We start from the raw sequence: 27,694 nt of genomic DNA on the forward strand, positions 1-27,694 counted from the left end.
AAAATCGTTTAAAACGTGTAAAACACATTTTTGCAGAAGCTATACGTATTTATTTAATATAAAACCCCATTACAAACTGTTTGTTTGTAACTTAATAGTAACAAAAAAATTTACGAAAGTGAAATTCACTTTGCAAATGCACACAAAAAAATAATCACCAATTTTTCTGTTCAAAAAACAAAATAAATGTTGCGTTCTACAATTTCATAAAAGTTCTATCCAATTCACACTTTATATAATTTCGAAAACAAAAAAAAACGGGAAAAGAAAAACAAGAAAAGTAAAGTCAGTCTAGAAGTGCATCGTGGGTCGTAAAGGGTTATTAATTGCGCCCGACAAGAGAGGGCGTGCGGAGGCGAGGGTGTATAAGGATGGAAAATACTACAACTGTGACTGTAGACATATTCAGTCTCGCTTACACCTGCCGCGCCACTCGCCAAGGGGCGAGACAGACAGAGAAAGCCAGAGACCACGTTAGATAGAGATGCATAGTGGCCAGACCGCTGCCAGACATACAGCCAAGGCCGGATCGTACGCTCTATCTCTGTCTCTACCTCGCGGCGTTGTCAGACTAAATAAAAAATATTAGATATACCGTTTTTTTTTATTACTGTAAGATTCGTTTTTTTTTTCACAATATATCACCGACGACGTAGATATTTAAACGTTACGTACAAGAATGTGAGATTTCTAGAACTGATTTATATTTAAAAGTATTAATAGCAATTGGAACTGAAAATGTACTCACTGTATCAGAATAAAGTCGAACCAAATTTGATTGAAAAATGCTGTGTATAACTCCGCATTTCCTTACCTGAAAGAAAGTAAATACTTTCACTCAAAAAAATTATGACGTTAAAAATTATTTGTGAAAATGATTGATAAAGAAAATATACAGGAAACATTGTAATCAAACATATTATCATTTACGAAATGACTAAATAACGCATCGCCAACTAATACAGACTTTATTTAAAAGATTTTGCTAATCTACTTAATGAGACACTAACAACAAATTGTTAATAATTAATAATTACTTCCATTTTCGACGGTTTTGTCGTAAGCTACTTCTAATTGCTAAAACTTGAAGCTGGTTGTCGACCAAGAGCTAAGCTAAGCTAACTAAACTAAACTAACGGGAACAAAACTAGAACCAAGTTGTGTGTCCACCAGCTAATTATAACCAGGTGGTATTTGTGGAGTTCAAAAGACAAAACAAAGATGATTGATGAAAAAATTGTAAACAAAGTCAATATTTCCATCCATCACAGTTTATGAGCTGCTGTCAATGATCGCTGGGAATATATTATTAAACACGAAACTAATCATCGTAAAGCTACAACTCCAGAGGAAAAGTCGGTAAATTGTTTGAGGTGATTAAAAAAATCGTAATTATCATTTTATTTATTTATTTAAGTTATTATTTTTAATGGAAAAGCACAAAAACTAACTTAGTTTAGCTCTTGGTAGACAATCCGTTTAAGGGATGTCGCGTTTCAGAATGTCTTTTTTCCTTGCAACATCTAACTATTGAGAAATAAAATGTGATGCGATTTTTAGCCACACAGTATGATGAAAATGAATAATCTGCAAAAACAAGCATTTACAGGCTAAGCCGTACGAAATAATAAAAATTACAAACAATAAAAAACGAATTAAGTACCACAATCGTATCAGTAAAGCTGTTAACAAAGCGCGTGTCAAAAAAACAAAAAATCCCTCTTTTTACTATTTATTTTTGAAACCTTTGACATACTACCGTAAGTTATTTAAAGTAAATTGCAAAATCTAAAAGAAGTATGATTATAATGTAAACGCTTGTATAGAATTTATTTCCGTTAGAATTTTTCACTTTTTTTAATTTTTTGACAAACTAATTAGTGACTTTAAATTGATAAAATATTTTCCTCATCGTTCTAAGAATATTTAAATAATTTTCGTTCCGTAGAACCTGTCTTATATACATACAAAACACGATTTTGATATGAAAGTTTAGAAAATATAATTAATTTGTTTATAATAATTTTTCTAAATTAGCAGTTCTTTACAGAGTTATGAAACAATGTTTTTTTTAATTATAAAAATAGTTTATTTCAAAATATTTTTCTAATACAAACTAAGATCATTTCAAATATTATTACAGAATAATCTACGAAGAGAAAGGTTTGGAGTTTAATAGATTTCATAGCCTTTTTATAAAATTTTAATTTCAAGAATATCTTTCACTGAAAATACGATTGTAAGTTTTTCCATTTAGCAAGAAATTGTGTATTTTCAACAGTCAAGTGACAACTAACAAGGTTCAGTGAACTCTAGTGTGATTTTGGAAAATTTGGAAGGGTGTAAACGTCGAAAAATCGATCTAACAATTAATGAAAATATATTAATATTTAATTGAACGATTTACAGAATTTGAATAAATTAAAAAAGGAAAATATGACCGGTTCCAAAGAAAAATCAAAATGTCACGTAAAAAACCATTCGAAAGAAAAATGCATGCGACATTCGAAACGATAAGGATTATTTTGAAATGGAAACTTTTGAAAGACATGTTTTTGCCAGGAAAAGGAATATATTGTAATATGGAGAAGAAATATATTCAATTTAGACACATCAGCTGTTCAAACCGTTTTCTTAAAAGTAGTTTATCGACTTTTGAATCCACTGAAGACGATAATTTGGTTATCGAAACGCGCGTCAGACATTTTAATGGTCAGTGTATTCAGTATAAATTAGAAGAATATTAAATTCTATCCCGGTTCTGTGGGAAAAAACCGTATTTTTTATGTTCCTTTCAAATATTTTTTTTTAAATCAGTGACGTTATGGAGAGTTATTTCAATATTACTAAAGTAGTTTATTTTCTGATTCGATTTGGATATGAATTTATAAGAAGTTCTAATCACACTATTGTTTAATTATTTATAACTTTTGAAAAAAAAAAACGTTTTATGAGAGATAATCCACTTTTTATGCGCAATTCCGGATCGTATGAGCGTTAATTTTACTAATAGTATGTTGAATTAACACAGATTTGTATTTGTAGACTAGATTATAAAAGAAGATTCGAAAATGTAAAATAATTTGAAAGTTACGGATAATTTTGAATTGATTTGACAATTTTCATGCTTGAACGATGTCTATTCAACCAATTAAACGATATATTTTTTTTTCGTTGAGACAAATTTTGTTTTTTTTAAGCAGCGTTAATTGAAACATGCACAAATAACCAACAGCCAGTTATCGAAAATAAAATTTTCAGTTATTCAAATACAATCGTTGTATATGAAGAAAAATCGCAGATACGTTGAAAAATAAGCGATTTGATAACACCGCGTTCGCGTCTACGTCTAGCGTTTTCTATCTCTGTTTGTCCCGCCGCCCTCGTCGTCTGTCGTGTGGGGCCGGCCTCCTCCAACCCCTTTCAATGTGACCCCTAACCGAGCAAAGCAACCAGCCACCACTACCACCGTTCAGCCTCATCAGCCCCAGCCACTAGACTGCTTGTCTGGAGAGATGGGCTCGGACAGTTATTTTTATACCGGTTATTTCACTAGTAGTAGACGGTGTTAAAACACAAGGGAGGCGCGGGAGGGTATTTCGAGTAGGATGTAATCGGTTTTACACTGCGGTAATTTGGAATAAATTTCGTCTAAACGGAATTCCAAACTTCCTTTTTGATACGGTTGATTTATAAACAATAAATAGTGAAATAATTCAACATTGAAACAGATTATTAATTTTTAATCATTTTTATTAATAATTATTATTTGTGGGTAGTACACCCTATTTTTCGTCAGAAAAAACCGAAAAATGGATATTTCTAAATTCATTTCGTTAATTTTTTTGGGAAAGATTTAAGATAAAACTGAGACCCAAGTTTGAAAACACAAAAACATACAAATTTTTAAGATTAAATTAGGATGTTTCACGCGACGAATTATTTGGAAAAAAACCGAAAAATTAACATTTTCAATAATTTTATTTTCAATTTGTTGATTTTTTTTAGCAAATATTTAAGATTAAAATGAGACCTAAGTTTGAAAACACTTTTTAGCCATTAAAAAATATCCAAAAACCCCAATTAGTAATAAAAATTTTTAAGATTAAATTAGGATGTTTCACGCGACGAATTATTTGGGAAAAAACCGAAAAATTAACATTTTCAATAATTTTATTTTCAATTTGTTGATTTTTTTTAGCAAATATTTAAGATTAAAATGAGACCTAAGTTTGAAAACACTTTTTAGCCATTAAAAAATATCCAAAAACCCCAATTAGTAATAAAAATTTTTAAGATTAAATTAGGATGTTTCACGCGACGAATTATTTGGGAAAAAACCGAAAAATTAACTTTTCCAATAATTTTCTTTTCAATTTGTTGATTTTTTTTAGCAAATATTTAAGATTAAAATGATATCTAAGTTTGAAAACACTTTTTAGCCATTAAAAAATATTCAAAAACCCCAATTAGTAATAAAAATTTTTTAGATTAAATTAGGATGTTTCACGCGACGAATTATTTGGAAAAAAACCGAAAAATTAACATTTCCAATAATTTTCTTCTCAATTTGTTGATTTTTTTAGCAAATATTTGAGATTTAAATGAAACCCAACTTTGAAAACACTTTTTCGTCCTTAAAAAATATCCAAAAACCCCAATTAGTAAAAAAAATTTTTTAGATTAAATTAGGATGTTTCACGCGACGAATTATTTAGAAAAAAAACCGAAAAATTAACATTTCCAATAATTTTCTTCTCAATTTGTTGATTTTTTTAGCAAATATTTGAGATTTAAATGAAACCCAACTTTGAAAACACTTTTTCGTCCTTAAAAAATATCCAAAAACCCCAATTAGCAAAAAAAATTTTTTAGATTAAATTAGGATGTTTCACGCGACGAATTATTTGGAAAAAAAACCGAAAAATTAACATTTCCAATAATTTTCTTTTCAACTTGTTGATTTTTTTAGCAAATATTTAAGATTAAAATGATATCTAAGTTTGAAAACACTTTTTAGCCATTAAAAAATATCCAAAAACCCCAATTAGTAATAAAAATTTTTTAGATTAAATTAGGATGTTTCACGCGACGAATTATTTGGAAAAAAAACCGAAAATTTAACATTTCCAATAATTTTCTTTTCAATTTGTTGATTTTTTTAGCAAATATTTAAGATTAAAATGATATCTAAGTTTGAAAACACTTTTTAGCCCTTAAAAAATATCCAAAAACCCCAATTAGTAATAAAAATTTTTTAGATTAAATTAGGATGTTTCACGCGACGAATTATTTGGAAAAAAACCGAAAAATTAACATTTCCAATAATTTTCTTTTCAATTTGTTGATTTTTTTAGCAAATATTTAAGATTAAAATGATATCTAGGTTTGAAAACACTTTTTAGCCCTTAAAAAATATCCAAAAACCCCAATTAGTAATAAAAATTTTTTAGATTAAATTAGGATGTTTCACGCGACGAATTATTTGGAAAAAAAACCGAAAAATTAACATTTCCAATAATTTTATTTTCAATTTATTGATTTTTTTAGCAAATATTTAAGATTAAAATGATATCTAAGTTTGAAAACACTTTTTAGCCATTAAAAAATATCCAAAAACCCCAATTAGTAATAAAAATTTTTTAGATTAAATTAGGATGTTTCACGCGACGAATTATTTGGAAAAAAAACCGAAAAATTAACATTTCCAATAATTTTCTTTTCAATTTGTTGATTTTTTTAGCAAATATTTAAGATTAAAATGATATCTAAGTTTGAAAACACTTTTTAGCCATTAAAAAATATCCAAAAACCCCAATTAGTAATAAAAATTTTTTAGATTAAATTAGGATGTTTCACGCGACGAATTATTTGGAAAAAAACCGAAAAATTAACATTTCCAATAATTTTCTTCTCAATTTGTTGATTTTTTTAGCAAATATTTGAGATTTAAATGAAACCCAACTTTGAAAACACTTTTTCGTCCTTAAAAAATATCCAAAAACCCCAATTAGTAAAAAAAATTTTTTAGATTAAATTAGGATGTTTCACGCGACGAATTATTTAGAAAAAAAACCTAAAAATTAACATTTCCAATAATTTTCTTTTCAATTTGTTGATTTTTTTAGCAAATATTTAAGATTAAAATGATATCTAAGTTTGAAAACACTTTTTAGCCCTTAAAAAATATCCAAAAACCCCAATTAGTAATAAAAATTTTTTAGATTAAATTAGGATGTTTCACGCGACGAATTATTTGGAAAAAAACCGAAAAATTAACATTTCCAATAATTTTCTTTTCAATTTGTTGATTTTTTTAGCAAATATTTAAGATTAAAATGATATCTAGGTTTGAAAACACTTTTTAGCCCTTAAAAAATATCCAAAAACCCCAATTAGTAATAAAAATTTTTTAGATTAAATTAGGATGTTTCACGCGACGAATTATTTGGAAAAAAAACCGAAAAATTAACATTTCCAATAATTTTATTTTCAATTTATTGATTTTTTTAGCAAATATTTAAGATTAAAATGATATCTAAGTTTGAAAACACTTTTTAGCCATTAAAAAATATCCAAAAACCCCAATTAGTAATAAAAATTTTTTAGATTAAATTAGGATGTTTCACGCGACGAATTATTTGGAAAAAAAACCGAAAAATTAACATTTCCAATAATTTTCTTTTCAATTTGTTGATTTTTTTAGCAAATATTTAAGATTAAAATGATATCTAAGTTTGAAAACACTTTTTAGCCATTAAAAAATATCCAAAAACCCCAATTAGTAATAAAAATTTTTTAGATTAAATTAGGATGTTTCACGCGACGAATTATTTGGAAAAAAACCGAAAAATTAACATTTCCAATAATTTTCTTCTCAATTTGTTGATTTTTTTAGCAAATATTTGAGATTTAAATGAAACCCAACTTTGAAAACACTTTTTCGTCCTTAAAAAATATCCAAAAACCCCAATTAGTAAAAAAAATTTTTTAGATTAAATTAGGATGTTTCACGCGACGAATTATTTGGAAAAAAAACCGAAAAATTAACATTTCCAATAATTTTCTTTTCAATTTGTTGATTTTTTTAGCAAATATTTAAGATTAAAATGATATCTAAGTTTGAAAACACTTTTTAGCCATTAAAAAATATCCAAAAACCCCAATTAGTAATAAAAATTTTTTAGATTAAATTAGGATTTTTATTAATCAATTTCACGCGACATGATTTGTTCTCAAATTTTCTAATAATTAGTTCAAATTATCTAAAATATGATAATCAAATGTTTTTTTCTTAATTATTCATACTTTCCTAAAAAAAAAGGAAAAAAATTATTGATTGTTTGACGAAAAATAAAGTGGACCCCACTTACTAACGGAATAATATAATTTTATTTCTAATTCTAGTCGCATAATGGGAAAACATGCTACGGAAAAAATTTTCCACATTCAATTAACCTCTTTCACACATACATTGAACTTTAACAAAAACAAAGTAGAGGTTCCATTATCTTATGATAGTAATATTAATGATTGTTAATATGTATGTACCAGACATTACAATAGCCTTTTGTTTTATTTTATGAACTTACGTAAAGTCTGCAATACATTTGGGTAGTTTATTATTATTTCATTGTGTTATTCCTGCAATGATTTTGGCGTTTTTTTTTTCAATATACCGAGAATTTAAGTCTTTGAAGCGTGTGCTTTTTTTTAAGCAAACACCTCCAAAGTTAGATATTTTGCTGTTATTAGAAGACAACTCTCACGCAATTGCACAAGAAATTGCCTCACAACTGAATGTCAGTCTGTCTTTTGTAAGAAAATTTGAAAAAAAATGAACCCGTAGAATGTTAACTTGTTGAAGAACTCTCAGGAGATGAACCAGGCAATTTTGTGAAAATTCAGGCTACGTTTTGTTAAAATGGTACAGTAAGTTGGACACGAAAAAATCCCCACTGGATTCAGACAATACATACACCTAGCTCCGCAAAAAAAATATTCTTTGGGCAGGTATTATTGCAAAACAGACATCCTATTCAAAAAAATAAGGATAATGTCATAACTTTTACAAATTTGACGTTTTATTTTTTTTATTTATATCAAAAGAAGCGAAATAAACTGTTTGTTGTGTTTTAGAAAAACGTTTGCTTCTTCTTTAATTTCCCCAAACATAATTTACACATTGATTAATTGAAAAAATTGTTCATTATTTAAAACCTGTTGCTTCACTAAACATTAATATAATTTTCGTGACCTAAATGTTGATTTTTACATATCTAGGTATGTTTTTCTTAGTGTAGTTGTTTTTTCGTCGTAAAGTTTTTTCTAATTGGCTACGTATTTATATAAAATGATAGATTAATTAGACACGTAACGTAAACTGTCACATGGTGAAACCCACTTTCACTAGATATAAATAACTTGAGCAAATTTATAATTTAATTAATTATTTGATCTTGCATGGTTTATACATCGTTGAATTTCTAAAGTAGGTAGACTGATACCTGAAGTTACGTGTCACTAACAAATTACGTGATATTACTTTTTGATATTTTGAAAAAAATATTTCCCACATAAATAGGCCTCTTTACATGATGCTATACGACAAGCAAAACAACGCAAGACGCAATATTTGGTGTTATTTTTATTGCGTGCAAGTTGCAATTAGAATCTAGTTATTTTTGCCTAGACAACCAACCCGTCCATCAGACTCCAAAATCGAATCAGCAGCAGAAATGTTTCTTTGATTTCTTAGACCGAAGAATCTAGTATTTACTGGTGATCCATCAATCTCACTCCTTTTAAAAAGTGGAATGGCTTCAATTTCCAGAGATATTCGTCTTCTAAATCAAGCGCTTCCAGGTATAGTGCTCTGGAGTTCCTTAGTAAGATTTCGAGAGAATATGCATAAAGGTTTCGTCCTCTGTACAATAAAATTATTGCTATTGCATTATCTGCTAGATCTAGCGTCTTCAGGTGTTTGTTGGGACGACAGTGCCCCGATAGAACTCCTGTTAGTATTCATTAGATAGATTCATTTAGTATATCTATTCTGGCTATAGTTTCCCGAAAGACTATTTGCCTGTCTCAACCCCTGTAGGTTGTCTCGATAATTGGTTTTGCTGATCCCACAGTGCAAATTAATCTATGAAATATTTTGATTTTGAAAAAAATTGCATCTTGCAGCATGTCAAAATGTCTCAAGATGTTAAATATTTGCAATTCACTTGTTTGTATTCTCTTTTTTTCAAACTTTTCCATATTTTTTACCTTCAGTACTTTGTCACAAGCTTTATTCATATAAATAAATCCAAATAATGTTACTGTATTTTGGCAGACAGTATTAATTGATGGTAAATACAGTCGTGTCTCGTAAAATACTTTGTATTATTATCCAAAGAAATGACCAGAATATTTTTAAAAACGTTCAAAAATTCTGTAGATTTCAAAAAATCGAAGATACAGAATGTAATTGATTCTTGAAATAATTTTCAGTGGTAGACATTTGTTCTATACAATGTGTAACTATTATCTATAGTGAAAAAGTCGTCCATATATTCGTTCTAATTTTTTTAAGGTTATGTTTATTTATTTATTTTAACTCGTGATATAAGTTTTTTTCACGTTTCGTGTTTAGAACATATTCGAAAGCGAGTTCGTGACGCCTCTGGAGTCGTAGTAGTTAGTGGGTGACAATGAGAGGTAGTTTAATTCGAATCGGCTAGACACTAGACAACAGGCGGTTCATAAATATTCATTTTTTATCATACATTACCTAAGAACATCACATGAGGATTAGTATCATCTAATACAGAGGCAAAAAGAAATGTTTTCGTTGATGATAATTGTTATTATTAAAAGTACAATACAAATTTAACAAAAAATACAATAAATATTCTCGCATAAATTGTATACGAGGCATATCGACAATCTAAGTTTATATTTCTATAAGCGGTAGTGCTGCGATCGCAATTTCGAACATGTGCAACAGTTAATTTGATTAAAGAAGAAAAAAAGTTGAATCAAATTAATTTTATTGGAAAATCTGCGAGGTTTTCGGGCAAAAAACTATTATTCAATGATTAGAAGATGAATCAAATAGTTACTAAACACAAAAAATTAGCACCGCACCTCAATTTTTGACACGCTATTGTCAAAACGGAAGTGATTTTTCTGTTGATGAATCTTCTCGTTGGAAATTAGTTCTTCAAACAAATAAAAATATTAACGTTTCGACATTCTTTAGTATTTATTTGAATATTATTCGAAATTGACAATTTGCATTAATAAATTGATCGGTAGATCATCTAAAACGTTGGTTACGTAGGACAGACAACACAGTATTTAGAAGATAGATTGAAAGGTCATCAATACGATTAAGAAATAAACCTGCTTTAACAATTATCAAAAAAAATATATGTTATATTGATAAATTCTTAAAAAAAAATACAAGTGAAAATCGAGTTTTTACGATTGGTCCTATATAGAAAAACGAAAAAGCTGTCAATGATAAGAAAGACAAACAATTTGAGTGAAATTTTTGGATTCTTCTTTATTTTTGAGATAAAAAATTATCAATTGTAGTTAAAAAAATGTTTAAAAAAATAATTTTGATGTGTAAACTCTTTTTTCTTTCAAATAATTCCGCAAAGCTTCTAATAGTCGTTTTTTTTTTAATTTGATTGAATTATAATGAAAGATTTGAGGTTAGTTAAAACTCGTCATGACTCACACAGTATGCGTACTCGTTATATGATTATGTGTGAGTTTTTTGGTTAATTACGGTTGTGATGTGATTTCTATTTTTATACACCGGGTGTATTGTTTCGTTAGTCAAAATAACTCAACGAATAAATAAAACTAACAACGACAAAATGTTTATTCGAAACGGCTAGACGGTTTAATTGTAAAATTTCACGTTTAAATTTTCAATTATAAACTGTATCATGTTTTGGCAAGCACCTGAATTGTTCTAGATATTTTTCTCACTACATTCGTATTACAACTACTATTAGAAAATAGTCCGCAATACTAATAATGAGGTTATAAATTAGCGAAAAGAGAAATTTGTAAGAGTTGGGTACCGCATAAAATGATAATCGCTCAAAAAAATATCGTGTCGATTAGTGCAAAGAAATACTGAAAAAATTCAATGGCAGCGCTTAATAACATCCTGATAGGCGTCGAATTGTGGATCTGTGCATGTGAATCGACTGTATAGGTATTTAAAAACCAGCATTTGTTCGAAAAATCAGGGAAACCAATCGCAGAAAACTAATCATTCTCCAACACGAGCCCTCCCACACATCAGTTCAAACAAAAACGTTTTTGAGCGTTCAAAACATCGAATTGATGAGTGATCTGCCATACAGTCCTTGTTTGGCACCCAATGATTTCATCTAAAAAAAATAAAATGCGAGATCAACGTTTTTCTGCACCCGAAGGAACGTTCAAATCACATATTGTGAAGGTATCTCAATCGGAAATACTTCGACAATTAATTTTATTGATCTTGATGGGAAATATTATGAGAAAACTTTAAATAAAAGCCTCCCGGTGCGAAAAAAATTCACTACATCTAATCATTCCTTTAGTTTCGAATGATGAAGAAAATCATTGAAAAATTTTGTTCATAATTTGGTGAAAAATGAAAAATTCCAACGGAAATAAATACGTTTAAACCATACAAAATTTTATTTTAGATTGTTAAAAGTTGAATTAAAATAAGAAGTAATGAAGTTACGGTTCTGGAATTTGTGGTTTCTTGAGTAAATTTTTTCTTCTTCGAGGATCTTTTTTTCAAAATTTAAAAATATTTATACTTTACGAGTTATAAATATAAACAAAGCATTGTTTTTCAAAGGTGTTTTATTGTGTTTAACAGTATGTCGATTTGAACTTGCAGACTAGTCTAATTTTACTTCTGTTCTATGACTTTTTATTAGTCGCCAAATTTATTTCTACAATCTGTCGAACTTGCTTCTTGTGGGGATTTCCTAGTAGTCGCCTCGTTACAGATTTCCTAGAATTCGTTCTATTACAGATTCTTCTATATTTTTTGTTACTTGTCAAGTCCGAACAAAATAATCACGGTCCGAGATGGGAGTAGGAGTTTGATACAAAAAAAATATCCATGCCTATAACTTTGTTGTAAGTTATCTCCACACTGTATAGTAAATAATTGAGAGCAGATGAAATATTCAATATTCTTAATACGCAATTACCTCAATTCGGATTTGTATCGAATTGTATTTAATCGAAAGCTACAATTCACTACAATGTAACGAGGACTTTAATCAAACCTGTTTTCCAATTATTACGAGGAATTTTGTATTTTTCAAACGTTTCATAGAGTCGAGATATTATTTTAATTTTCTAGAAAATCATTCGGTTTTCGTAAAACTGCTCGAGTTTTCATCCATTAACATTAGATATAACATTAAAATAAATGTTTACTATAAACGTGGGGAATATGTATTTAAAGATTGCAGAGAAGTTACGAGGACCGTTTTTTTTTCAACCTCCGATCGCTCCGTGCAGACGCTACGCGGGCATGCGCTGTAAGCGACTACGAAGCTCTCTCACTACACACTACGTCATTATTGAAATTCAAGCGTCAGTCGGCGTTGCGCTACAATCACGTAAACATGTCCGCCATTATTGATGCTCCCGCCAAATGTGATTCGTTTTCTACAGGCTGAAGGCCATAATGCTGCACAAATTCATCGGAGAATGAATCGTGTGTATGGGGAAAACTTCATGAGTAAATAGTGTCGAAAGTTTAAAGATGTGCATGATGAGAAGGACCAAGGACGCAAATCTGTCGTTTCAGATGACCTGGTTCAAGGAGTTGACAGAATGGAATTCACCATTTATAAAAAAACCTATTTACTACAAAACACGTTAACAGGTTAAAAACCATTGAAAAAGGATCAACAACCATTGAGAAAGGCTCAACAGCCATTGAGAAAGTATCAACGGCCATTGAAAAAGGCTCAACAACTATTGGAAAAGGCTCAAAAACCATTGAAAAAGGCTCAACAGCCATTGAAAAAGGCTCAACAACTATTGAAAAAGGCTCAAAAAGCATTGAGAAAGGATCAACAACCATTGAGAAAGGATCAACAGCCATTGAAAAAGGCTCAACATCCATTGGAAAAGGCTCAAAAACCATTGAGAAAGGATCAAAAACCATTGAAAAAGGCTCAACAACCATTGAAAAAGGCTCAACAACTATTGGAAAAGGCTCAAAAACCATTGAGAAAGGATCAACAGCCATTGAAAAAGGCTCAACAGCCATTGAAAAAGGCTCAACATCTATTGGAAAAGGCTCAAAAACCATTGAGAAAGGATCAAAAACCATTGAAAAAGGCTCAGCAACCATTAAAAAAGGCTCAACAACCATTGAAAAAGGCTCAACAGCTATTGGAAAAAGCTCAAAAACCATTGAGAAAGGATCAACAACCATTGAAAAAGGCTCAACAACCATTGAAAAAGGCTCAACAACCATTGAAAAAGGCTCAACAACATTGAAAAAGGCTCAGCAACTATTGGAAAAGGCTCAAAAACCATTGAGAAAGGATCAAAAACCATTGAAAAAGGCCCAACAACCATTGAAAAAGGCTCAACAACCATTGAAAAAGGCTCAACAACTATTGGAAAAGGCTCAAAAACCATTGAGAAAGGATCAACAACCATTGAAAAAGGCTCAACAACCATTTAAAATTTTTGCAGAAAACCAAGTCTATCGGCATATTACTTGGAAGTGAAGATCACCTTTTTATTTTCAAATGCTACGAATGGATGTTATGTGACATTGTTAAACAGAAAAATAGTCCAACAAAAAGGTTTATCGTTTTTATAGAGTTAAAGTTTAGTTTGGTAATGGCTGGCACTATAAAAACTGTTTTTATAATTTCCAAAAAGGGCGTTTCTTAAAACGTGACTACAACAAAAATTATGATTGATTCGTTCAAGCTCTCAGGACCAATCGTGATCAAATGTTGAATCTTCAACGGAAGATCATCAACTTACGTATGATTCGGGGGGATGTTGAATAAGAATTTTATTTTGAAAAAAATGGTGAATAATAATTTTATTGTAATGGTATTCAGTTATATGTATAAAAATATGGAAAAATTTCTCGTTAAGAATCTATTTGATACTCGAACGGATAGACCTTGTAGTTTACTACTTTTACTTGACCTCATTTCTAAATAAATGAGTAAAATATCCCCTCCTAATTTTGATTAGGAAGTTAGAGATTGTTGGAATGAACAAATTAAAAGTGGGTTTCAAGGAAATTAAATTAAATTTTACTTTTTAATGGAATATAATTAATAGAAATAGATTCTAGACAATAATATGAAATTTGAATAGACGATTTTTTTTATTATTTTTCACCTTAACAAACTTAGTTAAAGCACGACGCAACGATGCTCCAAAAAAATGTGAGTATACGGGGTGGATTTGAATCAAAACTTAATTTACTATAAAAATCGTATTATTTATATCACTTCTAAAAGCTTAGAATCGACCACAATTGTCAGAGTTGTAGTTACGTAACTTTTTCAAGTTTCTTTAATTGTTAATCGCGTAAAAAATGATATTTAATTCTTTTTTCTTCATATTACGAATATTAGAACGAATCTGTCATGTCTAAATGACGGAAATTAAGCGAAAATCACCCATGTATTGTTGTCCCGTCCAGTTGAGATCTAGTTCCAAGTTCCTTGAAAATAAATGAGCGAGCAGTTCAGATCAAAAAATGACAGGACTTGCTGTTCTACCTGATATGACGGACACGGAAGACTTTCCCATTCCTCCATATCTTTGCGGCACCGCCGTTAAACTCTACTTCAGAAGGTGGCATCTAGCTATACAGCTCTTCCTTCAACAAACTTTTCTTTTCTTTTTTTTCCTCTTCAGTGCGGAGTTCTTTCAAAACGTTCTCGTCGCTGACCGTGCTGTTTCTGAAGATATCATAGTTTCAGACGTAAGCCCTTTTAGAAGTGCTCCCGCACAGGTTGGGAATATCCATGTTCGGAAAGCATTTAGGTCAGATGATAATTAACCTTTCGATGTTATCAAATAACTAACCGCGTTCTTTTTTTGGTCGAAGCGTCCCATAACATTTGCCAACGCTCGTTTCTCCTGAGCTATGTCTGGCTCGGTGTTCAGCCAATAAACCTGCTTCCGTAATATTTCGGATCACCTGGAAATTTCGTATGCGATCACCGATGTTACCATTGACGACCTTCCTTGTTTTGGACCTCCTTCATTTATACCTACGAAGTCCGCTTGCCGCTTGAAGTTCGCTCTGGCATCGATCATCACTTCCATATATAACGTATAAACACGCGTTTCCTGCTGCTTGTAATTAGCGCCGCCTCTATCTTGTGCTGTAGTATCAGCCAACTGAGTTCATCCACCTACAAACAGTATCAAAAGAAAAAATTGTTTTTCCTCCAAGTGTTTTGCGACCACGTCGTCCACGAATGCTAGAAGATTTGGTGCAGGAAATTACAGTTAAATGAATTTAAGATAAAGATGATACACGTGGAAAAAACTGTTTTTCGATACTACTAATAATCAAATACGTTATTATATTATAAATATGTAAATAAAGATTTATAATTTCAACATTATCAATCCTTCCCTGATGAGAAACTAAGCCCCCTGAAGCAAGACTACCCGGTTGGTCCGTGTCAAATTATGGTAACCCTATATATTATAACGATGTTGGGTAATTATAAAATAATTAGAAACTCTGTATTTATATAAATTTGTAATATAATATTCGCAAAATCATGTGATTAGTTATCTACGCGGTTTTTTTTTTCACTATTACATATTTAGAAAAAAGTATAAACACGTGATAATAGAATACAAATAACATGGCTGTCAGCTAATTTAAAGGGGCGAGGTCATCTCAATAACTTGACCAAGTAGTTTTTTTCTAATTACAGTTTTCTTTTTATTTTAGTCCAAGAAACTTGACACAAAATATTTCTTTTTATCAAACAAACTAAATTGCGAACCGTAAATAAATGATCGGACCTCGTAGACGTGGTGCCTTAAGCTATTTCGGTAATCGATCGTGTTGTATCGAAACTTAATTTGCAAAGTATTTTTTATTTACTAATTCTAATACTTTTTCGTTGGGTTGAAATTTTTTATAATCTATTTTTTACTAATTAAATTATGGCGTATCTGATAATTAATTAAAAATGCACTCGTTATTAGTAAACGAATGCATTTATCACGGCCTTTTAATAAACCTGACTTCTAGTCAAAATATTTCCGTCGAAATGTATTCGATTTTGGAATGTTTATTTTGATTTAAAAACTCAGACTAAACCAATACATAATCCATGAATACGCGGTCGAGAACGTTGGCGTTTCAAATAAATACTATTAAACCATGGAAAAAATTACTTGCTGCTCATATGTGCAAAATAATATTGAAGACATTATACGGGGCGTTGCAATAAAAAATTCGCCCCGACTTTAGAATATGCAGAAACGAAAAAAATGAAATGAAAAACAATTTATACGTTTTTTACGATATTATCGAAAATACTGGCAACACTGTAATGAAATTCCATACGAATATGTTAAGTTGATACGTTTCGTAAATTTTGACTTTCGTAGAGGGCGCTAGTTCGTAACCTAACCATTAAATACGAAGGTAGCCTGAAAAGTTTTCGATCGATAAAATAAGGTTGGGAAACAGGAAAAAGTCGTTAGGAGCAAAATTTGGTGTATACAGTGGGTGATCTCCCTTCACCTTATCGAGCAGTTATTGGTCTGGAAGATAATCGATTAACATAAACCCATGATTATCCCCAAAAACAATCACCATCACTTTCCCAACCAATGAAACCTGAAACTATTTTCGAAAAAGTTTTGTCGTTGGCAGTCCAATGTGTTTACCCGTTTTTAAACTGTAATGGTAGACCAGGTTTCATATACAGTTAGAAATCGTTCCAATTTTGTTAAGCCGTTTCAATAAGATCTTGGAAATATTCATTTTGAATGCACTTTTGGTCAACACGCGGATAGTTTGAATTTAATGTAACAAATACTCAGGCTGCTTATTTTTCTGCACTACAGCTGAGTATTTTGTCTTTTCCGGATATAAAATCGTCACCATTATCAACGCTTGTTAGTTGTTGAGGTTGTAAGCAATACGCCTCGGCATAATCGAGTAGCTTTACAAGCACTTGGAGCCTTCTTCGAGGCTATGGAACCTACAGAAGTTCAAGATCAATGCCCACAAGCATGTCCAAGTCAGTATTTAGCAAACGCGTTCTCTTTATTTGCCTAATCTTAATCCCATGATGGTCCAGGACCATTTGGTCAGCTTCTCCGATTGGTTGTCGCTGTTTCCAGCTCATCTGGAAATCACTTAGACGATTGTCAAATAAAACTAAACGTTCAAGATGGCGAAAGCTACTGAAACAGTCAAGTTAGAGAGATCCCCTTATAATATATAGCGTCTAATATTTATTACGAGGGTGATACAATTCAATAAAACGCTAAAAACCGTATGAATAAGGGGGAGATTAAACGCGGAACGGTCCAAGGTTGCACAAGACTCATCCCATTAGTTTTTCCCTCTCATTCTGAATGGAAACAGTATTGATTTAATATAATAAAATTAGGCGATTTAAGTGATGACTATTCTATATATAATTGGACGAAAAAAATGTATCGAATATTGCGAAATAGAAAAATGTAAACAACAATTTTTATTACATACATAATTAGTGGTACAAGTAATTATGTAAGTCACGTGTTGTAAACATTAAAAATCACTTAATTTCCCGTAGAGGGCAAATGAAAGTCGTATCGATTCTAGTCGGTAATTTTTATTTGTAACACTTTTACGTAGTTTCTTTTTCTAATAAAACATTTTAGGGTTTACATATCACATCAATGTGATTATTGATTCAATAATTTTCGTAGTAAATTCTAATCGTTTCTACTCTTGTTTCAGGTACAGACCAATTTTCACCTTCTTGGGCCTCGTCAGTATAGCTTTTTTGCATCGAGCTATATTAGTTTTTGAGGCGACAAATATTAGTTTTTGATCAAAATATCTCGAAATGGGATTCTGAATTTTCAAATTCTTTTCCAGAAAATGTTGTAGAAATGGTAACAAACGGAAATTGGAGGATACGATTTCGGGCGAGTGTAGTGGGTCTCGTTTTTGTGCTTAATCGAGCAAAAATCGTTGAAATATGTCCAAAATCGATTGGGTTTGTTTTCGTCGAAGAGATTTTGTCCATTCGACCGAGATTGGTTGGGGTGTTTAATTCACTGTTTGACATAGATTTGCTTTCGCAAGCAAATAGATTTTGGACATTCTGAATTTTTGAATTCTTTGCCAAGAAGAACTCGTCGTATTGCCATTACCAAGTCTTCATAGACGAAGACATATCCCTTGATATTCAAAAGCTTTTTATCGGTGGAAATAATCTGAATGCGATGGAATAACAAACAAAAAAAAAGGTTCAGTTTTTGTCAAAAAAAAAAAAAAAAATTTAACAACCTGTTAAGGATTAATTCTTATGCTAAACTCGCAATTTACTTTTTATAGATTTAAGAAATTTCATATTATTTCTCATTCTGACAATCAATAAATGATGTTAATTAATAATGTATAAATCCAATTAATCGCTATAATAGGGATAAATTACAAATTGTGATTTTATCAATTTTTCATTAAAGATCATTTAATTCGATTGACGCTGAATATAATATACAATGCGGTTATTTTTAAATGACCGTAACGTTAATAACAACGAGGTCAGACAGTCACATCGATATCGGGCATTTTATTTGTAAACTTTTTTTTTTATTCAAATAAAAGTCAATAATTTCCACACGGCGACTCAATGAACAATCACCTAAAATATAAAAGTGTGTCTCATGAATATCGGTTTCCGACGCAAGAATTTCACCAAGGATCTGACAGTGCAAGGTCCGGACTAAATGCCGGATGCGGTAGGACTTCAATACCACAAAGTTCTTCGATATTATTTCTCGTTCTAGAAGAACCAACTTTCGGTGGTTAACCAAACTTGGAGACCTCATATAATCGCATCAGCTGTACAATACACCTTCATTATTCCAACAGATACACAACAAGACTTTTCGTTTTCCATCGCAAGTAACGAAGATTATCTCGTCGTAGTATTTAGCTTGAATCTCGATTAATTCGAGTGGCACTATTCAAGGGAGATAATAGATTGGTTTTCAAGTATTTCAAGTATTAAAATTCTTCATCTATACTAATTATTATAAAAAACATACCGCGTCGTCAGCATACAAAGAGGACGATTCAAAAAACGAGTTACGACATGTCCTAAATTGGGAAGTAGGATTTTTCGCTTATGTAAATCCTCGTTATAAAACGAGTTTAATGTTAACCGTTAGACATTTTCCCTAGGTGTATATATATAGAAAGCGGTTATTAGTAATGTTTTTTTTTCTATTTTCAATTATTAAACGACATTGAAAGAACACCCTCTTCCCATTCTTTACCCTCTTCTATTTTACTACCCTACAACTACCCTGAACTGAAAGAAGTAGTTCGAGATAACGAATTATTTTATAGATCTAGAAGGCATTAGAACGAAAAATCGGCCTGCGAGGGTCGGGGAGATTTTATTACAACAAAAAAAAAATGTCGTTCTTTGTTACCAGAAAAAAAATTTGGTATAATAAGTTGTGTATTCAATTGTAGAATTCACGATGTTATATTTATGAAAACCCTCGTAACTATTGAGAAATTATAAATTTTTTGTTTAAATGAAAGTAATATTTTTTGTTTTGAACTTATAATTTGGGAATAACTTTTTTGAAAACAAAGTTTGTATGCTGAAACGAATTTACATTCATAAATGCCTTATGGGTTGTTGTTTTTTGTGTACTTATCTCTACATAATTAAATTTCATTTTTTTGTTGCCGAAATAAATTTTTTTACGTATATTATAAAAATCCATTACCGAAAACTTCTCTTCTTTTTTGTCTTGTCGTACTTTCTACACCTTTTTTTAGAATCGAACAACGATGTCGAAATTTTAGTATACTAATTGTCTACATTTTATCACAAACTAAATTATCCCCACCTCAAAGAAAATTCCAAAGTTTCCTAATAAGTCTAGACTTGATATTTACTTCACACCATTGAATTTTGAAATTTGTAAATAAATGCAAGAATTTATAAAACAATTTTATGTCTGGATTTAAATTGTTGAGCAATACTTATTCATTATCACAATTTACGACAGATTTTCAAGAATTCAACGTAAAAATCTCACAAATAAAGATCTAATTGTTTCATTCAGATTAGATTTTATTTTTAGAAACCTCGTATAACTAATTTTATATAACACAAACTCTAACAAAATAAAACAATTCACTAACATTATTATCTAATTTATTTAAACACCGTTTGGTTTTACATCAAATCACTTATTAACTCCCCTGCTGCTAGACACTCGCTTTATATACTATAATCACTTTCTAGTAACTTCGACTTCCTTGAAATCTCTAATTTATCGTAAATATACACAGATTTATTTTAAAATTGTCCCTCTCTCCCACAAATAAAGATGTAATTATTGTATTCCGATTATTTTTCATTTTTAAAACACTAATTTTTGTATTCTTCTTCTTTTTTTAAATAGTTGTTAGTCACAAAATATCTGGATGAATTTATACAGACAAAGAATCTTACTTACGTAATTTATTTATAAACGTAACTATTCACAAACACTAACACTAAACTATTCACTAACATTATTATCTAATTTATTTAAACGCCGTTTGGTTTTAAATTTCACTATCTCTATGACATCAGATTACTTGTTGACTCCCCTGCTGCTAGAGACTCGCTTTATATACTATAATCACTTTCTAGAATCTTCGACTCTCTTGAAATCTCTAATTTAACGTAAATAAACACAAAGGTCTTATTTTAAATTGACATCATAATGCAAGCAGGTCACAATAAAATGATTTACCGGCGTTTACACCAAAATTTAGCTTCGATTGACATATTAGAACAGGTCCGACTTCGCGGTCTATGTCAGTAGACGAGTTATAACATTATTATCTATTGATGATTTTGGACAACAAAACGTCGAATCAATTTAAAACTTTATACTTATAAAGATCGATGATAATACTATAATTTCATAAATTCACATCATTATTCTTGGAAAGTCTTCTAGAATGTAATATACGAATTCTTTCGACTCGTGCGACGTAGCCCGAGATACTGTCAAGAGATGGCGTTAGAAAGCATCGACTTCCAAAATATACAAAGTTGATGATGTTGTCTTTTTTATAGGTTTTCGCTGGTTAGGTTCTGAACAAGCATATGTAGTAGCATTTACCTCAATAGAAGATCGAGCGTGAAGATGAACATCATTTAATAGAATTTATTGACTTAAAATCAGAATTTGACGGAACTTTAAATATTGTGATTAACATGTTGCAAGAAAAAAAATCGCAAAAGCTATAATTATCCTGGTACAGCGGCAACACTGCACTAATCTTTGGAACGTTTAGTCCTAGAAGCTATAATAGCTTTCAGCAATACCAGGAACGTTGTTGACAACTATCTATTGTGCTAAAAAGGTTCGAAGGGTGGTAGAAATATTTAAATTATATATGGGGTTGTTGGCAGGTAAAAAAAAACCTTTTTATCTATCTAACGGATTTGTAGTTTTAATTAGAAATAAAACCGTTTAGTTCTCGTATAGAGGGATGGGAATTACTTATTGTACAGGGTGTATCAAAAAATGTTCACCGTCTATAGGATAATTTTATATGAATATGGTTTGTAAGCTGATACCTCGTATGAATTTGTTTTTATATCTGATTTTCATAGGGGGAGCTAGTTACACGATTCGTACCAAGTAGTTGAACATTTTCATGGTTAAAATTATTATTTGAAATTTCGAGAGAACTTAAACTTCAAACAATTGTTCACAAGAAAAAACCGAAACTGAGTATGGTTTTCGAAATATTTTGATTGGGAAATTATGAACTGTTAACTGATACGTTTTAAAGTAAGTATAAAGTCATTAATTAAACAAAAAAAAACACGAGACGAAAATTAAAATGAAAAGTAAGAGCTGTTGGACTTGTCTGTAATGGTAAGGATGTAGCTGTTGCTCTTCAAGTATCCTCCAAGTCTTGAAGAAGACTGTTTCACGAAACCGATCCACAAGTAGATGGCAACGATGATTAAATTGAAAGAATTGCTTCCTTATCCACCGTATAATCCAGATCTGGCACCCAGTGACTACTGCTCGTCGGTAAGAAATTCAGCTCAAATGAAGAAGCAATTGTTGAAATTGAAGCATATTAATTCCAATATTTTTTGAAATATTTCTCGCGGTTTGTGAAATTACTCCAACGTTTCGAGCTTCAGCTTCAGACACGATTGACTGATTAATTTTCAGTATCAAAGTAGCTCTGACTGCGCCCGTATTCAATTAGAGCAATTATTCTAACAATTAACCCGCTTGGTAAATTTAAATTTCTGTTTACACTAATCGATATTTACCTTGTGCCATTTTTGGTACTTTTTTTTTCGATTCTATGTAACAATAAACAAATTCCACTGACGTCGATTCTGTAAGCAATGTTGCCGTTTTTATGGGCGTTGCGTTAATTTTTTGGTATATATATCAAATATTAAGTGTCCGGGAAATGAACGGAAAAAGTTTGGAAGCCGGTGCCGGTGGAAGATGTCGGAATAATGTTCAAAGTTCAAATGAATTTTCGTAATTTCGTCATATACCTATCAGTTTTTGGAATTAAAAGTTATGTTTAGACTTCATTTCTACACTATACACGCTCGTCGAAACTACACTTTTGGATATACAACGTAAACAGATGGTCAAAACTTGATTAGAAGCTAGAGCAGAAAATTATTAACTGTTGCCTGCCAAAAACTAATCATGAAATATTTTTTTCTTACATTAGAATACTAAAAATTAGTTTTTTTTTGGTATCAGTATTTGTTTCCTGATCCTAAATATAAAATTGTTAAATATCCCTAAAAGCAGCTTCTGTTTCGTTATATAAAAAGTGTTGCAGGACTTCGGGAGTGACTGGATGACGCGAAAATAATTATGTGACATAAAAAAAAGCTCATACGACCTTCGTTTCTGAGGTATAGGCGTTTAAAGTTGCGAAATCAGAATTTATATTTAAAAATATTTGCGAAATTGTACATTCGAACATTATGAATTTTCGATAGATGATTACGTATATTCATGTAGTGTGTTTGACTAAATAAATAATCTTACACTACTATATGAAGACCAGGGGCGGCTCATGCCCTAAGGTTAACAATCCGTAAACTTTACAGGGACAACCTGTACAATTTAGAGATAACAAAAATGAATTTTTCAATTGATTTAACGAAAAATAGTTTAGGAGATATGTAGATTTTTAGATCGTTCGCCTTAAAGAGGCATTCTTGAGAAAATTATCATAAATTGTAATTATTATTAGAAAATACATACTTACAGGAGATATTGAAACAAACATTTATAATTGAACTGCATACTGTCGAATAATTAAAATGTGGAAAAATTTAGGTCAGCCTACAACTTATCAAATAAATTTCTAGATAAATAATAAGTTGCTGATATATTTGTTTGAAAAGTATTGTTTACTGATGAAGCCTCACGGTACAATTCGAACAAAAAATCAACATCGATTTTGCGTTAATGTGTGGGTCCTGAATATGGTCAGAATTTCTCTAAAATGATTTCCCACCCATGTTATGTGATATTCCTCTAAACATTTGAGAATCTTAAAATATAGAATAAACTCCCATTGTGACGCTATAAGGTAGAATCTTGGAAAGCTCTTCCAAGTTCAAAGAAATATCCTCGGAAATGTGTAGAAGTGCTCACTTCGAACATTTATTAGTTTTTTTTTATTTTTATTCCACACGTAAATCAATTAAAAATGTTTGATTGTGTTTTAAAACCTCCTGCAAGTATTTTCAATAAATAATTACAATTTACGATAATTTTCTTCATAATGTCTTTTTATGACGAACGATCTAAAAATCTCTATATCTCTCAAACCATAAATGTTATAAAATTTAAACAAAGAGTAGCTTTTTGTTAAAAAATCATTTCTACTATACTATTCTAAGTTACAGATTGTTAACCATTGGGCATGAGCCGCCCCTGGTCTTCATATAGTAGTGTAGGATTATTTATTTCGTCAAACACACTACGTGGACATACGTAATCACCCATTTAAAATTCACAATGTTCGAATGTATAATTTAGCAAATTATGAATTAAATATAAATTCTGATTTCGCAACTTTAAACGCCTATACCTCAGAAACAAAGGTCGTATAAGAATTTTTTTATGTCACACCATTATTTTCGCATCATCTAGTCACTCCCGAATTTTTTGCATCTAGTCCCGGAACTACCTGTATAGGTTTTTACACGTGGATAAAGATATTTAATGTTTTTTCGAAGCTTGCTTAAATTATAAGTTTCAAAAGAAAATAAAACTTTTTTTGTATTTTTTTTAATTAATATCAGTAAAAAGGAACTGAATGTATCTAGTTTACTTTCTTAATATCAAGAGCTAAATGGGAAATTAGTATTGAGTATTATGTAGCGAATTTGTGAAATAAAATAATTTTCTTTTTTTCAATAATAATAATAATAATAATAAAAATAGACATTTTCGAATCAGTTGAAAATAGATAAAAGACATTGTAAATGATGTTTAGATTTTAAAAAATAAAGAATATAAAATAAAATTGGTTAAAATACAAATCGACGGCTTCATTTATTTATTAACGTATTTATACCATTATTTGGTATTTCAACATTGATTACTCGAATTCTAGCTAAATCACCGTTTATACATTGTTACCATGATGTACATAACTTAATGTATGTCTGGCAGATCCTGGCACTTAATTTAACATATCAATCTACTTGAAATAATGAGCTCTTATAGACCGTTATTCATTGTCCAAAACTCTCGAGGGTTAATTTCTCGTTTATCACTTGCTTTCAAAAAAGATAAATGCTATTGACAAAAACCATTTGTGACCCGAATCATTCCAATTTTGCTCTATAAACTCCCAGAGGGATTTCTCATTCTAAATCCACTCCAGATCTATACTAAATAATTTGAACTAATATATTGACGTTCTATATAGTACAAAAAAATCATAATCAATGCTACAAGTTATATTGGTGAAATATTGTCGTTTTAAAATTTATAGTAAAATGATTGGCGAATTATATTATTATTAGTATTAATGTAATAGGTATATTTTTCTTAACCACCCCGTATACGAGTAGATGAATATTAATGAAAATATAATCAAATATATAGTGAATAAAAAAATAAATATGAATAGTTTTCTTCTATAAGAAAACAATGAGGAAGGTCCTCAACACTCACTCATGCGCAGAACCGTTATACCTTATACAATTATATTAGGCCTACATGAAAATACTCGTTTAAATAATTAATTTGGATTTTATTCATTACATTAACCTTAAAACTTGTGTCGTTTTTTTATATAAAAGTAAATTAGAATTTGTGAGAAGGTCGAAAACAATTTGGATATTTTATGTTAATGTCTCATGACAAGCGAGTTGTTTTAGTAGGAAAATTTTGTTTTCGAACGATTTGGTTATATTTAATAAGAGTATGCACTTAATATAAACACGATTTAATAATTAAAAGCGATAGAAAACTGGACGGAAAATGTCAAATTCAATTTTACACCAGCAGTATGTATTGATTTGTAGAGAGTAGTTTTTTTAGTGTTATGTGGCGATTTAGATAGTATAAAGATTATAATATAGTCACACTAAAACTTACATTGAATTAAAAATAGAAGTCTACCTTGAAAACTTAAAAAGTAAACAGCACATTACATAAAAATTTAGTTATCACAGTTCACAGCCTTATCTGATTTTGTGGTACATTATCTGATGAAAAATACTCGCAGTACCTTCTTATTTATAGTCAATTTTTGTCTCATGACAATTAGACACTTTTTTAACTTTCGTTTGACGATATTATCACTATTCCATACGCGATATACGGGAACCAACATCGGACATAATTAGTTGTAAGACACAGAACGACAGTAAGTGTCAACGGGATAGACACGGAACGTAGAGTTCAGAGCGTGGCGAGCCGACTAACTTGGCTATGTCAAGTGTACTGTAGTAGTCGCCTCATCGTGATCACGAACGTCTAGACAGTTGGATATCACACCCCCCTCTCGCTCTTTCTGCGCCCCGCACTCTTTGATAACACAGGCGACCCTGACTGATGCACATACACACGCAGTATTCATCGCTGTTGTCAAATCTCTTCATTTTTATTTAGATTCAAATAAATTACTTTTTTGACATTCGCGTTTTAATTTTCAAGTAACGATTTCTATTGTGCAAAGAACGGGAGAAAATATTTACATCAAAATGCATATTATAAGAAAAATATATTGATAAATAAAACACAAGTCATCACTAAATAATCCGGATTTCTGCATGGATACATTTTAGATTAGATACGCGATTAACCAAATTTATCAGGTGCATTCGAAATATACTTCGTGTCTAATATGTACTAATGTTTTTTGTTAATTTTTAATTATATGGAAAGTAATAAATATTGAGTCTAATGGAACCTATATTCATAGCCAAAAAATATTTTTAGTGTTCACAAATCTTCTTATTTTTGATTATTGGAATATTAAGATTTTTGTTAGTTTGATAATAAATACATATTATTAAAATTTAATAACGGAAATTCGTCTTTGGCAAAACACTAATGTTGGTTTATTTCTTTTTGGTGAATATACTTGTATTATTTAATATATTTAATTATCGTAGTTATAAAGCTTAATCACAAAAAAAATTATCAAGAAAACTTCGCCGGAAATATTTCTATCTGAAGTAAAATTGAAGTAGGCAACATCGCAAATCGTTATTTTTCGGAAGTTTGTATAATTAATCATTTATCAATAATTTTTTCAACTCCGCTTACTATCTTAACCTATAAGATAGACACATTCCGAATGTATTCTGAATATTTTTTGGACGTGTCCAATGCGCATGCTTTGTCCAGTGCCCGAGGATACATCGAACGTAATCGAACACGTTCGGAATTAGAAATGTGTGCTCCACGAACGCTATTTTGAATCCTGAACATTTGTTAGTAGCAAGACGAACGCACCATTTCAAACTGCGCGTGGTTGGGTATGTAAAACACTTTCGTGGAATGTTTACGATGTAACAAACGTATATAATATGTAAAACAGTCGTCTACAAAATTATTATTTAAGGTTAATGAGGATACACCATAAAATTCACTACAACGTTTATGTGACAATACCAGTTTTTATCAGTGTTAAAAAATCTACTCTCTACTAAGTCTTATCATCATCATGTAGATTTCGAAAGTATCGAGAAATTTATAATTATGGCAATAATAATATAAAGCTTTATAAGTGTTTATTCCTCATATAGTTTTTTTTTCTGATTTACGCGGTCATTTTATATTTTAGAGAGAATTTATATATAAGCAGTGTTTGAGTTTTGATATCGGCAACAATGTTGAATGTAAGTAAGTGTTCGTCGTTTCATTCCAT

At 30.4% G+C, this 27,694-nt stretch overlaps 1 protein-coding gene across 4 annotated transcripts in view; it reads right to left on the minus strand.

Annotated features, from left to right (window-relative positions):
- Positions 1-26,325, minus strand: part of LOC130899384 (uncharacterized) — a 50,865-nt gene extending 24,540 nt beyond the window's left edge. The window contains exons 1-2 of one of the 4 annotated variants that reach the window (XM_057809299.1): positions 25,915-26,325; positions 749-814 (exon numbers count right to left, since the gene is read on the minus strand). Coding sequence is in view for 1 of the 4 variants with exons in the window: in XM_057809297.1 (XP_057665280.1) it covers positions 26,048-26,152 (105 nt within the window). In the remaining 3 variants the exon portion in view is untranslated. The remainder of the gene's footprint in view (positions 1-748; positions 815-25,914) is intronic. The other 3 variants (XM_057809300.1, XM_057809298.1, XM_057809297.1) reach the window with 3 other exon arrangements.
- Positions 26,326-27,694: the final 1,369 nt, after the last annotated feature.

Source organism: Diorhabda carinulata, chromosome 11 (assembly GCF_026250575.1).
Source record: "Diorhabda carinulata isolate Delta chromosome 11, icDioCari1.1, whole genome shotgun sequence".
NCBI lineage: Eukaryota > Metazoa > Arthropoda > Insecta > Coleoptera > Chrysomelidae > Diorhabda > Diorhabda carinulata.